Source organism: Aquila chrysaetos, chromosome 8 (genome assembly GCF_900496995.4).
Source record: "Aquila chrysaetos chrysaetos chromosome 8, bAquChr1.4, whole genome shotgun sequence".
In the NCBI taxonomy this organism is placed as follows: domain Eukaryota; kingdom Metazoa; phylum Chordata; class Aves; order Accipitriformes; family Accipitridae; genus Aquila; species Aquila chrysaetos.
This window is the reverse complement of record NC_044011.1, coordinates 3,560,570-3,576,870: the sequence shown is the minus strand read 5'-3', so window position 1 is coordinate 3,576,870 and position 16,301 is coordinate 3,560,570. Positions and strand designations below refer to the sequence as shown.

Here is a 16,301-nt window from a genome sequence, read left to right as displayed (position 1 = left end):
TGCCCTGCAGAGCACCCTTGCTGCAGTCCCAGCTGCGGCTGCCGCACATGGAGAAGCCGCCTCTCTGCTCATGGGGTGAGGTTTGTGCTGCACCAGCTGTGCTGCTGCCCTTGTTTAGGTTAAATCCCAAAACCTCTGCAGCTTTGGCCACGGCACTGAGTGGAGGAGGGTCTAGCTTTAACCTCTAGGCTTGGCTTCCAGCGCTGGACAACATCCAGCCCCTTTCCTGGGTGACAGCAGAGGTGAAGCAAGAGGCTGCAAAAGGAAGGGGTAGATGTGTGCTTGCTGTGTTTGGGCCAGCTTTGGCTTCGAGGGAACTAACGGGCTTTGTTCCTCGTTAGCAGTCAGTGGAGCAGCGCAGAGCCTGGCTCGGTGCCGTGGGAAGAAGCAGCACGGCACCACGCACGTAACGGGGCATCTCCTGCACGTTGGGCCCCGGATGAGTCCCATCTCCTGACCTGCCCCGGCACGCACCGCAGGGAACGCCGAGTGCCACCTGCCTCCGGCACAGCCAGTGTGCAAACCCCACCGCCTCCAGTGTGGTGAGTGTGCAAACCCCAGTGGTCCTGGGATGGTGAGCATGACAGCCCCAAGGCTTCCAGCACAGCAAGTGTGCAAGGCACCCCTCTGTCAGCAAGGCGAGGGAGAGTGTGCAAGCTGTCCCTCTGCCAGCGTGGCAAGGGCAAGCGTGCAAGGTGCCCCTCTGCCAGCATGGTGAGGGTGAGTGTACAAGGTGCTCCTCTGCTGGTATGGTGAGTGTGCAAGGGGCCCCTCTGCCAGCACGGCAAGGGCAAGTGTGCAAGGTACCCCTCTGCCAGCACGGCGAGGGTGAATATGCAAGGGGCCCCTCTGCTAGTATGGCAAGCGTGCAAGGTGCCCCTCTGCCAGCAGGGTGAGGGCGAGTGTGCAAGGAGCTCCTCTGCTAGTATGGCGAGGGTGAGTGTGCAAGGTGCCCCTCTGCCAGCGCGGTGAGGATGAGTGTGCAAGGTGCTCCTCTGCTAGTATGGCAAGTGTGCAAGGTGCCCCTCTGCCAGCGCGGTGAGGACGGGTGTGCAAGGCGCCCCTCTGCCAGCGCGGTGAGGACGGGTGTGCAAGGCGCCCCTCTGCCAGCGCGGTGAGGACGGGTGTGCAAGGCGCCCCTCTGCCAGCGCGGTGAGGACGGGTGTGCAAGGCGCCCCTCTGCCAGCGCGGTGAGGACGGGTGTGCAAGGCGCCCCCCGCCAGCGCGGCGAGTGCGCGAGGCGCTCCCCGGCACGCGGGCGCCCCCGCGGGTGCCGCCGCCCCCCTTCCCCTCCCCTCCCCGGCCCGGCAGGGGGCGCAGGGGCGCGCGGGCGGCAGGGCGCGTGCGCGGGCTGCCGGCGCGGGGCGGAAGTGGCGCGCGGGCCGGCGCGCGGCGGTGGGGCACGGGGGCGCCCATGGGGCTCCTTAAAGGCGCCGCCGCCGCCACCCGCCCCCCTCCCGGTGCCGGCGGAGGGAAACGCCGCACGTGGCTGGAATGAACAGGTGGGGCGCGGGGCCCCCCCCTCGGTGACCCCCCTCCCCCCCCCACCTCCCACTCTCCTCCGTGACCCGGCACGCACGGCCGCTGCCTCAGTTTCCCCCGGTACCGGGGGTCGTACGGCCGTGCTGGGGGCGGAGGAGGCCGCGGGGCGCCCCCCCCCCGGGGTCCCGGCCTTGCTGGGAGGGTGCGGGGGGAACGGGGCCCCGGGGGGGGGGGGGTGGTGGTGCAAACCCCAGGACACGGGGTGCAAAGCCTTGGGGGGGGGGGGGCTGCAAGCCCCGGCGGAGGGAGTACGGCGCTGGGCTGGGGGCTACGAGCCCCGAGGGAGGGGGTGCAAACCTTCAGGGGGGGCTGCAGACCGCAGGTGGGGTTGCAAGCTGCAGAATGGGGAGGAGGGGGGGGCTTCCCCACGTCCGGGGGGGGTTCCCCGTGGCAGCGGGCCAGGCTGGGTGCATCAGCTGCAGCACCCGTCGTTGTCCCCTCCCTGGGAGGGCGGTTTGTCCCCCGGGCCACCCACGGAGGGGGGGGGGGGTGGCTGCGGTGGGCCCCGCGGTGGAGTCCTCCCTCCCCAGAAGCGCTAGCAGCCGTCCCTGCCTGTTCGGGCAGCGCCCGGGTCCTGCCCGAACCAGGGTGGCATTAGGCAGGGGTGTGCCCAGGCAGGATGAGACCCCTGGTGCTGTTCAAGCACTTCCAGAGATGGTGCGGGGGCAGGACACACACCCCCACAGAGCGTCGCAGCCCCAGACTGGAGCAGCCCAGGTGCTGGGAAGCACCTGAGGGGTCTGCCTGCAGGATTTCCATCAGTGTTCCCTCTCACTCAGGCTCGAACACCCAGCTGGGCCCTTCCTGCGCGGGAAGAGGCTGCTGAGCTCCTCGTGTCCCCTGGAGCTTCTTGCCTTTATCATCTTAATACATATTTGCTTTTTTTTTTTTTCCCCCCTCCCTCTGTACCAAGCATCACAGCGCTGTACCCAGACCCACTAGTGCTCCAGACCAAGCGGTGGGGTCTGGGTCATGGTTTTAGGGGCTTATATTTTTTTCTGGATGGAAAAGGGAGCAGCTTGCAGCTGAGAAGGGAGCTTGGATGCGGCCAGGAAGGCCTCGCCGGTGCCCTGGAGGTGCTCCGCTCCCCCCTTACAGCAAGGGAGAGGGCCGTGTTGTGGCACGTATAAATAGCTTTAAGCCATTCAGGTGTTGCAGCGCTGTGAGCAAGAGATTTTCCCCCTGCTTGCGTAAGGGTTTACGTGGAGGGAAGGATCCGGCGCTGGGGCGAGCGCCCTGCCCATGGCACGGTTTTGCAATGGCTGTGTGGTCCGCGGGGAGCGTGCCAGGGTGCTGCGTCGCCTCGCTGCCGTCCCGTGACAGGCACAATGGGACCCGTGCCCACCCCGCAAACAGCACCCGGCTCTCCCGGTGGGGCTGGTGTGTGCGACTCCAGGATAGACCCATCCCCGCTTGCAGCCTTGGGCACCTAACAAGTCTGAAGCCTGTAATTGAGAGATTTATGACTGCTCTGACCTTGCAAATTGCTGAGTCAGATGGTGAAGGGTGTTTTTTTTTTTTTTCTGCGTTCCCTGGCTTTAAAAAAAAAAAAAAAAAGTGGGTTCATGAAGCCTGGAAGCCTTTCTGCTGGCCCTGTCCCAGCATGAGGACTGTCCCCGGGCTGCGGCGAGGGGGAGCAGCTGGTCCTGAGTGTGCACAGCATGCTTGGGCTCGCTTCTCCGCGTCCTCCTCTCGCAGGAAGGGTGCGATATCCCCCGCTTCCCGAGGGCAGAGACGCTGGCCCTGGGGGCCACAGCTTTGCCAAGCCTCGGCGGGGGGAGCAGCAGCGGGGCGGGGGAGGCATGCAGAAGGTTTTGGACTTGCAAACCCTTTTTGGGGTGCTTGTTGCAAGCTTGCACCCCCTGTGCGAGGAGGGAGATCCCCCCCTTGGGTGTCCCTCCATGGCTGCTTTGGGTTCTGCTCCCTTCTCAGCCGGGGCTGGGGGGGGGGCTGTCATGGTGTGGCTGGTCTTTGGACTTTGTTCCTTCCTGTCCCTTAATTTTCCAAGTGCAGGGAGGGGACGGTCCTCCCTCCCCAAGGATACGGAAGGCTGGCCTGGACCGTCCCCACGTCTCCAGCAAGGCTGGGCCCGCTGCCAGCGGTGGGGCCAGGGGGGTTGTTATCGGGGTGAGCCGGCCCCAGGAGCTGTCTCTGTCCCCCCCACCCCAGGACAGCATGATTACGGGGGGGGGCCGTGCCTGCCCTGTGCCATGCCGATAGCAAGGCTGGAGGTGGGACGCCTGTGCTCACACCGGTAGAGTGGGGATGCTGGGGGGGGGGGGGCTCCTTGGGGAGCCATCGCTCATCCCTGGGCAGGGACTCCCCCAGGAGCACCCCCGGCCTCGAGCATCCCCCCTCCGTGTGTTGCAGGGGGCCAGCGCCATGGCTGAGAAGACGTCACCGAGCCCCGGCGGGGGCATCACACCGCTGCAGCAGATGCTGGCCTCGGGCACGGGGGCCATCCTCACCTCCCTCTTCGGTGAGAACCATGGGGACTGGGTGGGTGCCGGGGGGCTGGCACAGTGGGGAGTGGGTGGGTGCCGGGGGGCTGGCACAATGCGGCGTGGCTAAAGGATGGTGTTGTTTCAGTGACGCCGCTGGACGTGGTGAAGATCCGGCTGCAGGCCCAGAGGACCCCCTTCTCCAAAGGTAACCCTGCTCGGGGCAGGGTGGGGGTCTCCGGCCAGCCCCCCACCCTCCCCAAGTCAGCCAGCGAGCAGCCCACGTGGATGTCTCAGTTGGCAGAGCCAGTGATGATGGGGACTTCTCGGCTCTTGAGCGTGGGGCCATCGCGAGGTGGCAGGTTACCATGGGCCCCTCGTCCTGATGGGCTCGGGGGGCCCCGCTGGGGGAGCTGGGCTGATGCTTCGCTCAGTCCTTCCCCCTCCGCAGCCCCATGCCGATGCGAGTGGGGTCAGCGCTGTGCCCGGCAGCCCCCCTGCCCGGCAGGGAGCGGGGTGGAAGGGCTCAGCCTGCTCTGGCTGCTCGCTCTTTCCCCCGCTGCCTTTGTGCCTGTCTCCATGCTGCTCCCCACAGCTTCCGTGGGGCAGGAGAGACCCTGTGGGCTCTGCCCCCCTTCCTGCGGGGCCGGTAGGCTGGGGCTGGTCTCAAGGGACTGGTTTGGTGACAGTAGGGACTGCTTGGGAAGTGGCTGCAGGGGCGTGCAGTCCTTTCACTCGTGGAGCTCTCCCACTGCCTGGCTCGGAGCTGCAGCACACGCGTGTGCCCCAGCCCGGGGAGGTGGCACATCCCCCGTGTCATCGCTCAGTGTGTCCCCCCATTGTGTGTTTCAGCGTTGCCAGTGCGGTCTGTGCCCTGGGGCACTCAGCAGGCCACATGTGAGTATGCCCAGGGGCTCCGGGCAGCTCCTGCCACCAGTGGCTTTGCTTTCCCGAGCCTTGACCCTGGTTCGCTTCCCCGCTGGTGGTGGCTTGGGCTCCTCTGGCTGAGAGGACATCCCTCTCCGGTGTGGGGGCTGTGATCGTCCCCCAGCCCCACAGCTGCTCCTGCAGCCCCGCTTTGGGGCTGGCTGTGCAACGTCCCCGCTGGGTCCTTGCCCGGGGGGTCTGCTGTGGGTCTGTTGTGCAACAGGTCTGTCTGTCTGTGGTCCCCCTGTCCTTGCCCTGTCTTGTCACTCTGTCCTGTTGCTACGTCAAAGTCCCCTTGGATCTCCGCCGCCCCGCTTGCTCCCTGCTGCCCGGTGTCCCTGTGCCTGGTCCAAGAGCACGGTGGAGGGGCCGTGCTGGTTCCCTGCGATGGCATCCCCACTGTGCCGGGACAGCGGAGCTGATGCCGAGCAAGGCATAAACCTCTCCTGCCGCTGGCAATGGCTCCTGCCGTGCCCTTGTCCCTGCAGTGGGACTGGATGCCCACTGCCCCATGGGTCTGGCTGTGGTCAGACCCTTGCTGGAGGGTGATCCCTCTCCTGGCCTTGGTCTGGGTTTGGAAGAGACGATGGTTTTGGGGATCAAATGGGCTGGGCATGGGGCAGAGGGGAAGGGTCTCCTGTCTAACGGTGATGTTGTTGCCTTCCACCCCAGGGAAGTGTTTCCTCTACTGCAACGGGCTCATGGACCATCTGTACGTCTGTCAGAACGGCAACGGCTGCACCGCCTGGTACAAGGCCCCCACCCACTTCACGGGCACACTGGTAGGGGCTGCGGGCACAGGCAGGGTGGGCAGGGGCCTCCCTGTCCCAGAGAGGGGGTCGGGGTGTTTGCTGGGGGGCTGCTTGCCCATCTGCCCCCTCTAACCCCTCTCCCTGGTACTCCACTTTCCCCAGGATGCTTTTGTGAAGATCACACGCTACGAGGGCATCAGGTCTCTGTGGAGCGGCTTGCCCCCCACCCTGTGAGTTTGGACCCTGCCTGGGGGGGTGTCTGGGTGCTAATGCCTGCCCAGGCACATGGGCATCTGCCCCAAGCCTCCTGCCAGCCCCCGGGGAGGGCATGCGTGCCCCTCACACCCCTCCTCCTTGGCAGGGTTATGGCTGTGCCAGCCACCGTCATTTATTTCACCACCTACGACCAGCTCCGGGACTACCTGCATGCTCGGACGGGAAGCCGGGGGCACCACATCCCCTTGCTGGCTGGGGCCCTTGCCAGGCGTGAGTACCCCTCCTCTCTGGACGTCCCCCGGTGCCCACCCTGCATCCTCGCAGGAGAGCACAGCGGGTCTCTTGGCTGTTGGTGCCTGCGTTCGGCGCCTGGCTCTCCTGGCACGGTGCTCTGATGGCTCCGGGACAGCTGCCAGAGCTGAGGGGGCTGATGCCCGATGTCCCCTCCATTGCAGTGGGTGCCGTGACGGTCATCAGCCCCTTGGAGCTCATCCGCACCAAGATGCAGTCCCGGCAGCTCAGCTACCGGGAACTGGGTGTCTGCATCCAGTCGGCGGTGGCTCAGGATGGCTGGCTGTCCCTCTGGAGGGGCTGGGGACCCACCGTGCTGCGAGACGTCCCCTTCTCAGGTATGGCTGTGGGGGGACAGGCTGAGCGGTGGCACTGGGAGATGGGGGGGACGAGCAGGGGCCAGGGCAGCCCTGCGCAGGGTGAGGAAGGAGGTTGGTGTGTATAGCAGTGGTGTTTCTCATCTCCTCCCAGCTCTCTACTGGTTTAACTATGAGCTGGTGAAGGAATGGCTCTGCGGGCAGGCCCGGCTGGATGAGGCCACGTTCATGATCAGCTTCGCATCCGGGGCCATCTCTGGGACGGTGAGTTTGGGGCCCTGGGGTCTGCGCTGCGCAGGGGCTCGCTCAGCTGTGAGCCAGGGGAATGGCCCCCACAGGGAGCAAGGGATGGAGCTGGGATGGCACCAGGAGGTGACAGCAGAGCCGGCACTGGGCAGGGATGGTGACATTCCAGCTCACCGCCTGGCTGCTGGCCCCGCAGGTGGCTGCAGTGCTGACGCTGCCCTTTGACGTGGTGAAGACCCAGCGGCAGATCGAGCTGGGAGACAGCGAGGTGCACCCAGGTGAGGGACCGGGCTCTGGGCAGATGCCTGGGGGGCAACCAGGACTCCCTGGTGGTACGTGGGCATCCCCAGACCCTCACCCGCTCCCCTTTCCCCGCAGTCGCAGCCTCGAAGCCTTCCTCCACCTGGCTGCTCATGCGGCGCATCCGTGCCGAGTCTGGCACTCGGGGGCTGTTTGCAGGTAAGGACGTGCCCCCAGCCTTGGGCTGGGGTTTACTGCTGCCCTGGTGTCACCGAGGGGCTAACGGGTTTGTCCTTGCAGGCTTCCTGCCCCGCGTCATTAAGGTGGCACCCGCCTGCGCCATCATGATCAGCACCTACGAATTTGGCAAGACCTTCTTCCAGAAGCTGAACCAGGAGCGGCGGCTGCGTGGGTTGTGAGCCGGGGCTGGGGCAGGGCTGAATGTGGCCGGTGCCCTGGGGGACAGTGCCAACCCTGCTCCCGGCGAGGCACCCCGGGAACAGCAAACCGCACTCGGCTGTGCAAAAAGCCCAAGTGCCTTCGTGCTGCGCTCTGCCTCCCCGCTGCCTGTGCATGGAGGCAGGGCCAGCCCGGCCCCGTTCTCCATCCCCAGCCGCACTGGGGGACATCTGTGCCTGCTGCTGTGACACTGGGGAGGATGTGGAGTCCCCCACACTCATCCCTTGAGGCTGGACAGATGCTGCTGCTGGATTCACGGATGCTCTGGCAAGGACAGGGTGCCCCAGGAGACTCGGCAGGGCAGGAGATGGGAGCTGGGGCTCTGTTGAGGACCAAACCCTCCGGGGGGCTTCTCTGCATGCCTGCCTGGGCCCCCCAGCCCTGCTCCAGCTGGGGGTCTGCCCCTCCTTGCCATCAGTCACGCACAGCGTCCCCTTGCCAGCTCTGTGTGGCATGGGGACATGTCAGGACCCTCTCCCTGCCTCTGGACCTCTCCTCCCAGTCGGGGTGTCCCTGTCCCCTGGCAGACCCTGGACTCGGACCCTGTGTGGGGACAGACCTCGCTGCTGCTCTGGGGGGGCCGGCAGGCATAATAGCAACCTCTGCCCGTGCCCCATCCCTTCACCGCGAGGGCCCGCCCCAGCATTGTGCCCCGTGTCGGTGCTGCCCCAGCTTGCCCCGGGATTCCAGGGGGGAATAACTTCTCTTATTTTCTTAAATAAAAAAATATTATTTGTCTCTTAAGGCAAGGATTTCTTTCCCTGCTCCCTGCATGCTGGGGCTGTGGAAGGCATCCCCACAGGTGACAGCAGTGTCCCTGCTGCGTGGGCACAGTGCTGTCATCCACCCGGTCCTTGATGGGCTTTGAGCGGGGGGTAAGGAGACCCCAGGACCTCCCTGCTACCTGCAGCAGCAACCCCCTCTTGATGGGGCAGGGGCTGCCCTATCCTTGGGTGACCTGCTGTGTCCCAAAGGTGTTCTCCCTGCCCTGGTGGTCTGGGGTGGGGGGCTGGAGGAGGCTCACTAGACCCACCCCCCCAGCATCCCTGCCTGTGCCAAAGCCTCATGGCTGGGGGCACAAGGGCTCTTTTCCCCCGACTTTCCCTCTCCTGGCTGGAGGGGAGCTCATGGAGGCCAGCTCAGCTTGCTGCGTTTATTGATTCCTTTTGCTCCAACAAGGCAGATGGGGCTGAATTAAAAACCAAAATCACCCAAAACCCCGGGGGAGGGTGGGAATGGGGGCGGGAGGGGGGGTGAGGTGGCTATCCCTGTCGCAGGGATGCCTCTGCAAGGAGGGACAGCTGGTCCCCAAAGGGAGGGACAGGCCAGCCCCCCTGCAGCGCCTGGGTGCGAAGTGGGGGGGGGGTCCGGGGGGAGGCTGGGCACTAGAGGGCAGGCGAAGCCCGGGTGGGCGCCCGAGGGAAAAGCGGTGCCCCTGGGCCAAGCAGGATGGACACTGGGGCTGTGCTGGGACCTTCGCCCCCGAGGGGTTTTGGCCCTGACCCCCCCCCTCCCTTGCTCCCCAGCAGCGGTCATTCCCAGTGTCCCTCCATAGCACAGTTCGTTCCCCCCCCCCCCAGCCCACCCCATCCCCAGCTCGCATGGGTCCCAGTCTGGCATCCCCCATCCCAACGGGTCCATGTCTCCAGCCAGGGACCAGGCTGGGGGTCCGAGGCGCAGCCGAAGTGGGGTGTCAAGATGGGGAGGGGGATGCCCGTCTCCAGCTTCCCTGGTGGGTTCGGTGAGTCCCTCGTCGGTCCCGGGGTGGCGAACCGGGGGGACCGAGGTCAGTCCTCTGCCGTGACGCTGGACCGGGCGGCTGGGCCGTGGGGCGGCGAGGGGGCCGGGGGTCTCAGCTGGGGCTGCGGGTCGGGCTGGCTTCGGTGCTGTCGCTCACCAGGCACTCGTTGGACTTGAGACTGGCCAGGGACTTGCAGCTGGGCAGGGAGGCCAGGGAGCCGCAGAGCCCCAGCATGGAGGGCGTGGGGTCCTTCCCTGCGGGCACAGAGCGGGACGCCGACGTCGCGGGGGGCTGCGGCCTCGCACCCCAGCCCTACCGCGGGGGGGGGGGGGGGGGAGGAATGGGGACGGGGACCACCTCTCCGGGAGGGACCTGGGTGTCCTTGCACTGTTGGGACAGCATCCCCGGCACGAGGAGGGGGCTGCTGGAGGGGGGAAGTGGGGGGTCCAGATGCATGGGTGCGTGTTGGGGGACATGCTGAGCCTTGTGGGGCACCCTACAGTGGGGGGGGGGGTCTTACCCAAGGGGCCCCAGGGCTCGCCTTCGCGCTTGCCCTCGCCCAGGCGCTGGGAGTCGGAGCTGAGGCTGTTCTCGGCCGAGAGCTGGTCGGTGCTCATGAAGCTGTGCCTGCGGAGGGACGGCGCTGAGCCCCCCCACGCCGCTGCCCCCGGGGCCAGGACAGACCTGCCAGCCAGGGCCAGCCCTTCTCCCCATCCCCTGCCCGGGGCAGACCCCCCTCGGGGCGGGATAGGGTGCTGGGTGCAGGTCAGGGCGGCTCTGCCCCCACCGGGGGGGGTTACCTCCTGTAGAGCTTGCTGTCCGAGCCACTCTCGTTGCCGTTGAGGGTCCCCAGCGAGGGCCACTGGTTCACCAGGGGTGTCACCATCTCCTTGGAGAGCTGGGCCAGCTGCGGGTTCTCGCAGGGGATCAGTCCCGTCCTGTGGCAAAGGCGGGTGCTCAGCACCCGGCACAGCCGCGAGTGCCGGGGACCCGCCGGCCGACACGGCCCGCGGGACGTATGGGGCATGGGGGACCCACCACGTCCCACAGGACACACGGGACACTGGGGACCCTCCATGTCCCACAGGGCATATGGGGCACCCAGGCACCGGGAACCCATCACACCCCACAGGGCGTATGGGGTGCCGGGGACCACCACTCACCCTGCCCCTCAGGGTCGGTGGGGCACTGAGGACCCATCTCCCACCCAGAGCCCATGGGGCACCCAGGCACCAGGGACCCCCCACCCACGGCGCCCGGCCAGGCCCGGCAGCGGCGGCATCTCCCCACTCACAGCTGCTCCTGCAGCTCCAGGATGATGCCCTCCAGCTCCCTCTTCTCCAGCTGGTTCTGCACCACCACCTCCTCCAGGCGCAGCTTCAGCCGCTTGTTCTGCGCCTCCAGGTCCTTCAGCTGCGACTCCCGCAGCCGCACCAGCTCCTCCAGGTATCCCTGCATGACGCCACTGTCAGACCCACCGGACCCCCCCCCCAGCTACGTCACCCCCCAGGGTGACAAGGAGAGGGCTGGGTCACCGCAGCAGTAGGATGAAGGGCTGCGGGTACCACCGGGCTGCGGGAGCGGAGATGCGGTGGGGGAGATGCTCCGGGCTGGAGCATCCCAGCGGGGGTTGGTACCCAGATGGCCCCATCCCAGCTCCTGGTACCTTTTGGGCATAAACGATGCGAAATTTCTGCTCCATCTTGCGCCACTTGTTGTACCAGCTGTCCTCGTCGGTGACCAGGGGCAGGTAGGGGTGTTCGGGGGAGCTGTCCTCGCTCGTGCTGCTCTCCACGCTGCCCCGCTCCTCCTCCTCGCTCAGGTAGTCGTAGCTGGGGGGTATGGGGGCTCAGCGGGGACGGCACCGTGGTGGGGGGCTGGCATGCAGGGGCAGGGGGGAGCCCAGCTGAGAGCCCCACCGGGGTACCAGGGGAGAGGCGGTGGGTTCCCCACCCCAGGGAGGGCACGCCGGCTCTTACCTCTGCGTGAACTTCAGGTAGGGCGTGTAGTCGATGACCACGGGTGTTTTACCGTCCATCACCTCGCCCTTCAGGCAGAAGCTGAGCGGGAGAAGGAGCAAGAGGATCAGGGCAGCCCCAGGGGGCTGGCAAGGCGGGGGGGGGGGGGGCCAGTCGGGGCATGGTGCCCGCGTCCCACCGCGCCGCCCGCCCTTACCTGAAGTCGATGGCGCTGAGCCCGATGAGCATCCCCGTGAGCACCATGGATTCATCCCGCAGCATGATGGCCCCATCGTCGTAAAACCGCCTGCGAGGAAAAAACGTGGCTGCGTGTGCACCCGCTGGCGCCCCGAAACACACCGCAGCGCCCGCACACCGTTACCGCTCCCAGGGCGGCGCAGGCATGAGCGTGGCCACGGCCGGCCGCGCCACGGGCCGCTCACCTGGTGGTCCGCGTGTCCTGCAGGGCCGTGGAGATGTACTCGGACATGCGCTTCTCCATCAGCGCCACGCGGATCCAAGCCCGGCCCTGCAAGGCACCGCCCCGTGGGGCAGCCCTGAGGACGGGTGCCACCATCGGGTGCCCCCCCCACCACATTCCTGCCTGCCCCCGGGACTCTGGGCACCAGCAGGTGGGTGGTCCCTACCCGGGAGCTGCTTTCGGCCCCATTGTCCCCCCGCCGTGGGGACCCACAGCTCCTGTTTCTCCCCCGTGGGGTCCTATGGGGTGAGATGGGGTGGCAGGAGGGCAGGGAGGAGGGGATGGGGGCAGAGAGGGGATGGGAACAGGGATGGGGAGGGGATGGGATGGGATGAGGATGGGGTAGAGATAGAATGAGGATAGAGATAGGATGAGGATGGAGATGGGATGGGGACAGGGACGGGTCCATGTGGCAGGGACAGGGTGTGAATGGAAACAGGGGCAGGAATAGGAATGGAGATGGGGACAGGGATAGAGACAGGGACAGGGCTGGGGCTGGCACTTTCCTGACCTTGGCCCTGGAGGTACTGATGTTCTCCATGTTCTCGATGCTGCTGACGCAGTTGTTGGGGACCTTGCTGCAGGCCAGGCGGATGTAATCCCAAAACCCGCGCTGCCCATCCGAGCTGAACCAACTGATGGGGCCTGCGGGGACCGAGGGGCTGCGGTCGGGGGCTGCTGTGCTGGCAAACACCGTCCGCCCGGAAAGCCCCAAGCCAGAGCCCGGACGTGCTCTCTGGTGCCAGCATGTGCATGCATGCGTCCCCATCCACCATGCAGCACAGGGATGGGGACAGGGACACGCCAGGGGCTGCCCGGGCCACCGTTACCTTTAAAGCGGTGGCTGAGGATCTGCTCGAGGATGGCGGCAAAGTTAACGAACTCCTCGGAGGAGTCGTCGATGGGCTCCGCCGTGTATTTCTCCAGCAGGGTCTTCACTGAGAACCTGGCGGGGGGGACGGGATCACCGGTGGGAGGGGACAGGCACCCAGCACCCTACACCCAGCATCCAGTACCCTGCACCCAGCACCCCGCACCCAGCACACGTTAGGTTTTAGCGACGGCGCAAACGGTTTTTGCAGACGTTGGCTTTCGAGCCCGGCAGCGGGAAGAGGGCGGCGGGCTGAGCCTCGGGCTGCGGCTCGCTGACCCCCGTGTCCCCACGTCCCCAGGGAGCCCTCCAGGGCGGCCGCTGCTCCCCGGCCGTGCGAGCGGCCAGGAAGGGCAAACAAAGGCCCCCTTCCTCCCCGGCCGTGCGCGGGCGGTGATGGCTTCCCCTTCCGCCCAGCCGCTCGTGCTCGGCGGAGAGAGATGCCGAAGACATGAAAACCGCTGAGCCTGGCAGGGCAGTGGGGGACCGGGCAGGTGCTTCCATGGAGGGGGGGGGGGGGGGGGGAATCGCCCTGTCTGTGGGTCACAGCCACACGTGGGGAGGGTGAGACTGGGGATCCCCATGACGGCAGGTGGAGGGTACCAGATCACGGCAGTGGGGTCTGGAGGTGCCTCACGGCACGGCGGTGAGGTCTGGAGACATCCCGGTGTCATGACAGCGGGGTCTGGAGGCGTCTTGTGCCATGGCGAGAAGATCCCAGGGGTCCCCATGTCATGACAGCAGGGTCTGGAGGTGCCCTGTGCCATGATGAGGAGATCCCAGGGGTCCCCATGTCATGACAGCGGGGTCTGGAGGTGCCCTGTGCCACAGCAAGGAGATCCAGGGGGTCCCCATGTCATGACAGTGGGGTCTGGAGGTGCCCTGTGCCATGATGAGGAGATCCCAGGGTTCCCCATGTCATGACAGCGGGGTCTGGAGGTGCCCCGTGCCACAGCAAGGAGATCCAGGGGGTCCCCATGTCATGACAGTGGGGTCTGGAGATGCCCTGTGCCATGATGAGGAGATCCCAGGGGTCCCCATGTCATGACAGCGGGGTCTGGAGGTGCCCCGTGCCACAGCAAGGAGATCCAGGGGGTCCCCATGTCATGACAGTGGGGTCTGGAGGTGTCCCGTGCCATGGCGACGAGATCCCAGGTGTCCCCATGTCATGACAGCAGGGTCTGGAGGTGCCCTGTGCCATGATGAGGAGATCCCAGGGGTCCCCATGTCATGACAGCGGGGTCTGGAGGTGCCCTGTGCCACAGCAAGGAGATCCAGGGGGTCCCCATGTCATGACAGTGGGGTCTGGAGGTGCCCCGTGCCATGATGAGGAGATCCCAGGGGTCCCCATGTCATGACAGCAGGGTGTCCAGTGCCATGGTGAGGAACCTTGGGGGTCCCCATATCATGACAGCGGGGTCTGGAGGTGCCCCGTGCCATGATGAGGAGCCCCGGGGGTCCCCCAGACCCCACCAGCAGGACCTGGGGGTCCCTGGCACAGTGACCCCAAACCTCGGTGCCCCCCACATCCCCCGGGCCAGGCTCCACCACAGCCCAGCACAAAAACAGCCCCTAACTGGGGGTCGGCGGGGGGGGGGGGACACACACATCACCCCATGCCCACACTCGGACCCTGGGGACAGGCCAGGACCACCAGCCCCCCCCCCCCCCATCCCTGCCCCCCCCTCCCCGGTCCAGCCGGGCGTCGCCATGACAACCCTCATCCTCCATCCCTGCTGCCTTCATCCCTCCATCCTCACTGTCCTGAGCGGGGGGGGGGGCCCTGACGTCACTTCCTCGGCCCCCTGCCCCCCAGCCCCAGCTCCCCCCCCCCCCCCGACCCCCGCTACCCCCAGCCCCCCCCCCCCGCACCCCCCACCCCCACCCCCCTGCACCCCCCCCCCCCCGGCCCGCCTGCCCCCGGCATCACCGGCACCGGGAGCCTCCATGTTGTCGTTGTGTCCCCAGCCCCCCCATCACCCCCCCCCGGACCCCCCCCCCTAAGCCCCACCGCCCCCACCCCACCGCCCGCATCCCCGCATCCCCCCCCTCCTTCCCCGCATCCCCCATCCTCCTCCAAATCTCAATTTCCTCACCCCCCCCCCCAAAAAAAAAAAAACCAGCGACTGCACCAACAACAAAATATCCCCCCCCAGGGTGAAAGCGCCGCGGGGGGGGGGGGGGGTTGATATGACCCCCCCCCTCCTCCCTCACCCCCCCCCCTCCATCCTCCATCTCCTCCATCCCCAGCAGCAGTGGTCCTCTCTCTCTCTCTCTCCCCTCTCTCCCCCCCGCCCCCCTCCCCAGACCCCCCCCAACTCTATTTTCACTTGCCCCCCCCCCAAGACCAGGCCAGCCCCCACCTGCAGACGGTGATGAGGTTTTTCCTCTCCACGGCGATGTTTCTGGAGGAGGCTTTCTTGGAGGAGAGCCCCAGAGCCATGGCAGCCTGCAGGCAGCTCGTTTCCATCCAGAGCTGCCTGAACCGGGGCGGGGGGGGGGCCCGGCCACGGGCACGGGCGATGCCCTTTCTCCCGTGGGGTGACCCCCGCTTCCCACCCACCCTCCCCCCCCCCCCCCACGCCACTCACCGCCACGGCCCCCCGCACCGCGCAGGCTTTGCTTTACCAGCAATCCCCCCCCCCCCCACCCCCACCACCACCGACGCCAACGGGCCGTGCGTGTGTCCCCCCCCCCACCAAGAGGGATGCGGGGCCTGGTGCTCTCCCCGCCTCCAGCCCCCCCCCCAAAAAAAAAAAAATCTCTTCTCTCCTGGGAAGGGAGAGGATGGGGGAATAAAGGGGGGGGGGGGGCTTACTCCCTCCAGGGCCCAGTCCCTCACCATGATGTGCCACTGGTGGGGACCCAGTGGGCAGAGATATGGCCGGGGGGGGGGACACAGGCTCTGGCTGGATCCTAGGCAGCCCCCAGGGGAATTGGGGGGGGCCCTTTGCCCCCCCCCCCCCCGCCCAGGGCTAGGCTCGGCCGCCCCCCTCCCTGCCGTGGGTTCCTGCTTTGGGGAGATGCTGAGCATCTCCCCTCTCTGCGGGGTCTGTGGGGTGTGTGGGACCCCCCCAAGCGGGGGGGGGGGGTGAGGTGTGAGCCCCCAGGGGGGGCTGTGCTGGGGAGGGAGCCCCACAATGCTCCCAGCACCCTGTTTTTGCACCGTGCCTCAGTTTCCCCATTGATGTGACAGGGTAATCGAGGGGGAGGTGAATACCACAGGCACCCATATTCCCCCCCCCCCCAGCACCCAGATAAATCAGAGTCACCCTGAGCAGAAAGGCACCCCCCAACCACGACCTGTGGGGACACATCCCACCTCTCTGTGCCCCCCCCGGGGTGGCCCACACCCTCCTCTGCCCCTGCAAAGGGGACCCAGCCCATAGCACCCAGTCGGGGGGCAACAGGGCACCCCAAGGGGGGGAGGGACCCCCAAAATCCACGGGGCTGCTGCAGGGAGGGGAGCCCTTGGCAGCACCCAGATAACACCGGGGGCCCTTATCAGAGCACCCAGCCCGCAGCTATCGCAAATCCTGGCCCTGCGGCCCCGCAGCAGGTGCCACCGGGTCCCCAAATTGTGGGACAGGCCAGCAGCCCATGGCCCCCAGCCTAGACTGTCCCCCCAAACGGGGCTGGCACGGGGGGGGGGGGGGGCAGCGCCATCCTGACCCCACGGCTGGGGCACGAGCGATGCCCCAGCAACCGGGACGTCCCTGCGGGTGTCCCCGAGCGCTTGGGTGGCTGGTGTGTGTGTGGGTGGGTGTGTGTGCACGTGTGTGGGTGTGCACGGGCAAAGCTCACCCACCTCACCCTTGT

General features: G+C 67.0%; 2 protein-coding genes across 8 annotated transcripts; one reads left to right on the top strand and one right to left on the bottom strand.

Moving 5' to 3' along the window:
• Positions 1-1,353: 1,353 nt before the first annotated feature.
• On the top strand, positions 1,354-8,175 carry SLC25A39 (solute carrier family 25 member 39). Of its 6 annotated transcripts, none has more exons than XM_030021528.2 (12): positions 1,354-1,502; positions 3,913-4,021; positions 4,132-4,191; positions 4,836-4,880; positions 5,583-5,692; positions 5,825-5,892; positions 6,024-6,148; positions 6,334-6,507; positions 6,641-6,750; positions 6,929-7,010; positions 7,111-7,191; positions 7,273-8,175. In XM_030021528.2, the coding sequence occupies exons 2-12, from the start codon at positions 3,925-3,927 to the stop codon at positions 7,389-7,391; spliced, it is 1,071 nt and encodes a 356-aa protein (XP_029877388.1). In that variant the 5' UTR covers positions 1,354-1,502; positions 3,913-3,924; the 3' UTR covers positions 7,392-8,175. The 6 variants fall into 6 exon arrangements, with proteins under 6 accessions (XP_029877388.1, XP_029877389.1, XP_029877383.2 ...); XM_030021523.2 differs by lacking the exon at positions 1,354-1,502 and adding an exon at positions 3,309-3,773; XM_030021529.2 differs by lacking the exon at positions 4,836-4,880.
• A 395-nt stretch (positions 8,176-8,570) lies between these two features.
• On the bottom strand, positions 8,571-15,041 carry RUNDC3A (RUN domain containing 3A). 2 transcript variants are annotated; one of them, XM_030021547.2, is made up of 11 exons: positions 14,846-15,040; positions 12,442-12,557; positions 12,123-12,256; positions 11,574-11,659; positions 11,348-11,437; positions 11,152-11,232; positions 10,839-11,004; positions 10,467-10,624; positions 9,973-10,110; positions 9,693-9,799; positions 8,571-9,426 (listed from the first exon to the last, which is right to left on the bottom strand). In XM_030021547.2, exons 1-11 carry the CDS (start codon positions 14,950-14,952, stop codon positions 9,284-9,286), a joined length of 1,326 nt encoding a protein of 441 aa, XP_029877407.1. In that variant the 5' UTR covers positions 14,953-15,040; the 3' UTR covers positions 8,571-9,283. The 2 variants fall into 2 exon arrangements, with proteins under 2 accessions (XP_029877407.1, XP_029877408.1); XM_030021548.1 differs by lacking the exon at positions 9,693-9,799 and having other exon boundaries at positions 14,846-15,041.
• Between the last annotated feature and the right edge of the window lie 1,260 nt (positions 15,042-16,301).

What these genes read in the sequence shown, in the direction of transcription:
- RUNDC3A (XM_030021547.2), bottom strand. Translation starts at nt 14,952, where the DNA reads ATGGAAACGAGCTGCCTGCAGGCTGCCATGGCTCTGGGGCTCTCCTCC. An exon ending in CAGGACACGCGGACCACCAG is followed by an intron (nt 11,438 to 11,573) that starts GTGAGCGGCCCG and finishes TTTTCCTCGCAG; the next exon opens with GCGGTTTTACGACGATGGGG. An exon ending in TACCTGAAGTTCACGCAGAG is followed by an intron (nt 11,005 to 11,151) that starts GTAAGAGCCGGC and finishes CATACCCCCCAG; the next exon opens with CTACGACTACCTGAGCGAGG.
- SLC25A39 (XM_030021523.2), top strand. Translation starts at nt 3,345, where the DNA reads ATGCAGAAGGTTTTGGACTTGCAAACCCTTTTTGGGGTGCTTGTTGCA. An exon ending in CCCACTTCACGGGCACACTG is followed by an intron (nt 5,693 to 5,824) that starts GTAGGGGCTGCG and finishes CACTTTCCCCAG; the next exon opens with GATGCTTTTGTGAAGATCAC. An exon ending in AGACAGCGAGGTGCACCCAG is followed by an intron (nt 7,011 to 7,110) that starts GTGAGGGACCGG and finishes CTTTCCCCGCAG; the next exon opens with TCGCAGCCTCGAAGCCTTCC.